This window comes from Pediculus humanus, genomic scaffold (genome assembly GCF_000006295.1).
Source record: "Pediculus humanus corporis 1103172107384 genomic scaffold, whole genome shotgun sequence".
Classification (NCBI taxonomy): Eukaryota; Metazoa; Arthropoda; class Insecta; order Psocodea; family Pediculidae; genus Pediculus; species Pediculus humanus.
Window position 1 is genome coordinate 210,612 of NW_002987011.1, and position 7,040 is coordinate 217,651.

Consider the following 7,040-nt stretch of genomic DNA (forward strand, 5'->3'; position numbering starts at 1 on the left):
TCGAGATGACAAGTTTGGCAAAAAAAAAAAAAAAAAAAAACGTGGCAATGAATAAAAAAAAAAAAAAAAAATTAATATGAAAATAATGAACGTTGGGGTGCTCAACGAAAAGGCAAAGTGATTTCGGATGAGCCCCAACACGCGGCCCCATTGTCTTTTTTTTTTTTGATTGACGTTTTTTATCTGTTCTCACCCCTGACACGCACGCACGCACGCACACGCACACCCACACACTCACAGCCTTCTCTTAGATTTGAAAATTATTATTTTTCTTAGAAAAACATCATGGAAGTATTTAAAAAATTTTAAAAAAAAAAAAATCCCCTTTCGAGATTTTTTCCTTTTTCTTTAAATCTCATTCGAAAATGATTTTAGTTAATAATAATAATAATAATAATAATACCGCAACCGCAATGAGGTGAAATAAAGAAAATTTTAACAACATAAAATTATTCAGTATCATGAAAGAGTCACGTGCGTACACGTGTGCGTGCGTGCGTGCGAGTCGCCCCATAATAATATTTAATAAAATAAATCAATATTATAACTAATATTGACCATTTTCTTTTTAACAAATGTTTTATTTTATTTTACCCCCTAAACACTATTATTATTATTATTATTATTATTATTTAGGGTTTAAAGTTAAAAAAAAAAAAGGAAGAAAAAAAAACTAATACGCTCAACTGAAATTGTAGATAATATTCAATTTAAAAAAAAAAAGAAAAAAAAGTTATTTTTTACAAATTTTCAATAATAATAATGATGATGATGATGATGATGATGATTTTTCTCTCTCTTCTGATTCGACAATAAAATCCTCCAGAGCAATAATAAACAAAAGAGAAATCTGTTGGATGCTGATAAGAAGAGAGTACAGAGGTTATGGAGTACGAAGGGCGTTCAAAAATATTTTCCAAGGGAGTTTTTTATATTAATCTTTTACAGCAACAGCAACAGCAACAGGAGGAGGAGGAGATTTCAATTTAGATTTTAAAAAAAAAAATTTATATTATAAAATTATATTATAATTTTTTTTTTATAAAAATATATATATTTTCATAAAAAAAAAAAAAAAATCAGTCTTTTTAAAATTGAGCAATTAAACAAATTTTAAAATAAATTTCTTTCTTTTCTTTTTATTAAATTAACTATAACGGACGGAATTATATATAAAAAAATAAATTCGTTATAGAATAATAATAATAATAATAATAATTGACTAGTTAAAAAGCACAGAGAAGGATCAATATAGGTACGGCAACAACGCAAGCGGCATAAACAATTGTTCTTGGTTCGCAAACGGAAACGACAATAAATTCTTGATTCCACATGCTGTCGTTATTCGTCAGCGGCATTTCTAAAACTGTTTTTTCCCATGAAAAAAAATTTAATGGTAAACTACAGGATTCTGTCGTGTTTGTACATGCAGCGACGGGATTCGACACGTTGTAAAGGATTTTATCAAATTCAAATTGTATTCTTATGTAATTCGTTTGTATTTCATTTTCGCTGCTCAATACGAAAAAATAATAACCGTTAATTGGAACCCTGGAAAAAATAATAATGATAATTATATATGATAATGACATTGTCAAAGGAAAATCGTGAAAATCGTTGTTAATAATAAATCTTACTTGTAAGTAAATTTATTTGCCGCGCAAGCTTCCTCTTTAACTTTTTCCGGTTTATTAGCCTGACAACCTTTTTTAGGTATCAATGGTAGATTAATAATTAAACCCGCGCAATTAATTAACCTTTCTTCGCTGCTGGAAAAAGATGACCAAAATTCGCTGTCGGATTTATCATTGACGGTGGTTTCGTTAAACGTTCCTCTTAAATCTTCGTAAGTTAAAATATCTGGCTGGTGAATGAATAATCAAAAAAAAAAAAAAAATTTTAATAATAATCATAATAATAAATAATAATAATAATAATAATAATAAAGAAAAGGAAAAAAATGTAACCTCTTCGATTTCTTCTGCTGCCGTATCGTAATCTTCGTCATTTTTATTTAATTTCTCATGTAAACCATGCCATTCTAATTCTCTTTTTTTCCTATACGAATCCCTCGTTTTATTATTATCATTATTATTATTATTATTACTACTACCACTTTCGTTAAGATTTTCTTTGTTTCTTAAATTTTTCTGAAGTTGTAATAAAATATTTTTATCGTTAAGTTTTAATTTTTTTAATTTTTCCAAAACTTCTTGATATGCTTCTTCGACTTCTTTTGATTTTACTTCGTCTTTTTCTTCTTCTTCTGTTGTATTTAAATTTTCAAAATTCCCGCGTAAATTTATACTCTCCGTAGATTTATTATTATTATTATTATTATTATACGATTTCGTTGAATTGACATTATTTTCTATTTTTTTTTTTTCGGATTTAAATTTTTCACTTCTCATTCTAGGAATCCATTGGTAAAAATTATGTTCGTTACCGTTGTCTAGTTCCACGATTTCCTTTGACAACCTGTGTTTATTCAATGTGTTATTCAATTGCGATCCGTGAAAAATAACACCCGGCCTTGCTTTTTTCATCATCCACGGTTCGTTCGATATTGCATCTTCTTCATCTTTTTCTAATTCTTCTAATTCGTCTTCTTCTTCGGAGGAATCATCACCGAAATACGCACATTCTTTCAATTGTTTATGTCCTTTTATAACCGTTAAAAAAGCTCCTGGCCACCTGTAATAACAAATATTTTTTTTAAAAATAATATTTGCGACAATTTTTTTTTGTCGTTTGTTGTTTGTTTGTTGACCTTTTAAACAATTCTAAACAACGACAAACCAAAACGAAACGGTTAATAATATTTATATTGTTTTAACTAAAATAGTAAAAGCCTAAAATTCTTTTAAATCCAGCCTATTTTTTTCGTTGTTATATCAACACATTCTTATCTAGGTTTATTAATAAATCGACAAGGTTTACAACAAATTAAATTATTATTATTATTATTGTTTAAACAAATGAAAAAATGTCTTTTTTTACCTGCAACAAGTCGATACGGTAAAAGATGATCCTTTGAGTAAATAAAATCCCCAATATTCTTTCATATCATCTTGAAGGTTTAAATGTCTTATCATTGATACCCGAATAGGTTTTTTTTTCATTTGTGGTTCGTTTGGAAGAAGGTACGCGTTAAATGTTGCATTTGATTTAACTAATTGTTTCTAAAAAAAATTAAGTTAGTTATGAATAAAAAAGTTAATTATGGATAAACGTTATGAAAACTTACTTGACACCACGTTGTGGATATTCTATTGTCGACTAATCTCATATCGGACATTCCAACGGGATAAATTTGCCCGGAATAAACCCTGTACCTTAAATATAAAGGTCCGGCTATGAGACAACCGGGTAGTATAATGCACAATGCGCAAAGTCTTGTCAATCTTAACGGTCCCTTAAGTCTTCCATTATCTGAAAACAATAAAAAAAAAAAAAATTAATTTTCACCAAAGGAAAAATGAAAAGGTTTAAAGGGATCATGTTTAAGAAAATCTAACGTAAAATTTTTTCCAGATTTCCCCCAGAACTCCAGAAGGGATTAAAATAAAAAAAAAAATTAAAAAAAAAGTTTTCTACACTTTATAATCTTTTTAATTTCTAATTCCAACTTACTTTTACTAGAATTATTATTATTATTATTATTATTCATTCTTTCTTATTTCTTGTCCAGCTTTTACGTTAAATTTAATGATAATAATAATAATAATAATAATAATAATAATAATAATAATAATAATAATAATAATAATAATAATAATAATAAACGTTTTTCTCGAACGATGCAAAAAATAGAAAAAGAATCGAAAAGGAAAAAAATTGGTTTATCTTATACTAAAGGAAAATCGTTCGATTGTATGAATTAAAAATTTTTGTGGAAAAACAGGGGTGCCAACATTTGAAAACAATTTTTTTTTTTTTAAATTTCCCTTCCGTTAAACATCGAATTTTAAACGCGCACACACACACACACATGAGTAAATCCTAACGATTTAAAATAATAAACAATTGAAAACGAATGATGAGTGTTTGTTTGTTTGTTTGTTTGTTTTGCATTCTTTCAAAAAAAAAAAAAAAAAAGGGGATTTTTTTTTTATCAAATAAATTATAACCGCTCTCACCTGATTAGAGATAATTGTTTTGTTTTTGTTTTTTTATCACTAAACTAATTCCAAATACATAAAAAAAAAATTATTTATTACGTAACTATTGGTAATTTATATGGGATAAAAATCGATTCAAATACTTATCGATAAAAATACTTTTTTTTTAAAATTATTATTATTATTATTATTTAGTTTTAATTTTTTTCGTCAACGTTATTAAAATAAATTTAGTTTTTTGCAAAACGAAATTTTTTTTGGCACGAATAAAAAAATTTGTTTTTTTTTTTACAAAAAATAAAGTAATAAAATATTTTTTATTTATAAATTCTATTATTAAAATTTTTATTTGTTTAAATAAATAAAACAATTTGTAATATTATACAATTAAAATTACGTAATTTTTTTTTAGTAAATTAAATTAAATTTCGTGTTAGAGAACAAAAACAAAATGGATGCCATGTAAAAAAAAAAAAAAAGGTTTAAAGTATTTAACAAATCGAACTTTGATCCTTTTTCTTCTTATTATTATTGAAAAAGATAAAAATATCTTATTTAAAACCAAAAAAAAATAAGTAAGAAGAAACACACGCACACGCACACACGTATAAAATAATAATAATAATAATGATAATTTAATTTACTAACCTTTTTTCCTTGTATTTTTAAATGTCGCACAACCAACGATTTTTCCGTTTTCTTCTTCCATTTTTTTTTCTAACTTTCAAATCACAAAGAATCCAGAATTATCCAGAATTATCCAGAAAAAGAAAAAAAGAAAATTTTCCGTTATTAATTAATTAAAAAGAAAACAACAAAATTAATTTTTAAAATTTTACAAAAATTTTTTTTTTCTTTTTAAAAACATTCTCCATTTTTTTCTTTTTTTTTTTTATTTAATATTTATGTTCTCGTTTTAACCTTACTTAACAAAAAAAAAAAAAAAAAAAGATTTAAAATAATAATAATAATGATAAAAATAATGTTTTTGTCGTTACTTCCGCGTTTGTGCGATTCTTAGCCATTAATAGGCAACAACAAACGACGACAACAACAACAAACAACTCGCGACCGAATTGCGTCGTCCGATCTTTAAAACTGTCTATTTGTTTGTCTGTCTGTTTGTCTTTGTCCCTAAAAACACTCAGGGACTCTTTGAGCGACAAAAAAAATGTTTATAGATAAATTATTTAAACAAAAAAAAAAAAAAAAAAAAAAAATTTCCCGCCATTTTATTTTAAACATTTACCTTCTTTATTTTTAAAAACAAACGAAAAAATCTTTTTTTATTATATATTTAGCAGGAAAAAGACTTTGTTCGTTGATGTTTCAAACGAAACCGGTTGTTCCGGTTTTTATCATTATCATTATCAATATTATTATTATTATTATAAATTTAAATCGAGAATTAAAATATTTAAAAAGTCACTTGTTTTAAAAACGTATTTAAATATCTTTCTTATCCATTTACTTACCTATTATAATAATTTTCTTATCATTTTATTATTATTATTATTATTATTATTATTATTATTATTACTATTATTATTATTATTATTATTATTATTAATTAATATTATTACGTAATAAAAATAAAAATAAATACATAAATTTAATTTTTAATTTCGCACGTAAAAAAATTTACAAACGACAAAATGTATCATCATACACGATGATGATGATAATAATTATTCACAATTATTTATAAATTATGACGTGGGTACCTAGAGAGAGAGAGATAGAGAGAGAGAGATCGTATTCAGGTTCAACACCCTTAATAATTTTTATTATTACCTTTTGTTATATATATATATATTTTTATTGTATAATACAAGTTTAGTCGACATTCTTTGAATTCTCGTAAAACAATCGCCATTTTATACATTAATATATATATAATAATAATAATAATAATAATAAAAATAATAATAGTAATAATGATAATAATAGTAATAATGATAATAATAGTAATAATAATAATAATTTTCACGTAAGAAAAATTACAAAAAAAAATTAAAAATTCTTTTTTTTTGAGTTTGATAAAAACATCGTCATTTATTTATTTATTTTTTTCTACATTTATTGTTTTTCATTAATTTTAAATTAATTATTATCATTATTATTATTATCATTATTATTATTATCATTATTGGAGGGGGGTGAGAGTTAATAGAAGAAAAAAAAAATATTTAAAAGAAATTATTATTATTATTTAAAATATTTTGACGACATTTTTTTATTCATTTTAAAAACATACATACGTATTTATTTATTTATTTATTTAAAAAAAAAAATGTTTCAATGTCAATAGTAATAATAATGATAATAATAATGATAATAATGATTTATATATTTTTTTTAAACAAGGGGAAAATCACACAAAAGAAATATTTGTTTATTAATTTATTTTTAACGTCTATGACGAATTTGAAAATTGTAAACAAAAAAAAAAAAAAATACAAAAACAAATTATTATTATTATTATTATTATTATATGTTTTTGTCGTATTAAAAATAATAAATTTTTTGTACATATACGATTGTTATTATTATTATTAATAATTAAATAAATGTTATTAAGGATGTTAAAATTGAAAATAATAATAATAATAAATATATGTTAAGTTGGTTTTAATATGTAAAATCAAATAATTAAAATTATTAATTTTTTATTAACATTATGTACATATATTTATGTATATAAACGTATAAAATGTATAACGAGATTTTATTATTGATTTTATGATATTGAAAATTTTTTTTTGTCTCATTTTATTACGTAAGTATTAAATATATGTATTTTTTCGCGTTTTAAGTGAAAAATGGCGGGAAAATTTTTTTTTTTTTTTTAAAGGTTGTTCGATTTCCCGATCAACTGACTATTAAAGGAAAACACAAGGAAATTGTGTTTGTGCACAA

At 23.5% G+C, this 7,040-nt stretch overlaps 1 protein-coding gene across 1 annotated transcript; it reads right to left on the reverse strand.

The window, feature by feature from the left end:
• Window positions 1–1,226: 1,226 nt before the first annotated feature.
• Phum_PHUM039060 (uncharacterized protein) lies at window positions 1,227–3,670 on the reverse strand (the record flags this gene model as incomplete). Its single annotated transcript, XM_002423084.1, has 6 exons — window positions 1,227–1,551; window positions 1,638–1,864; window positions 1,968–2,694; window positions 3,001–3,182; window positions 3,248–3,432; window positions 3,634–3,670. The coding sequence occupies 6 exons, from the start codon at window positions 3,668–3,670 to the stop codon at window positions 1,227–1,229; spliced, it is 1,683 nt and encodes a 560-aa protein (XP_002423129.1).
• Window positions 3,671–7,040: the final 3,370 nt, after the last annotated feature.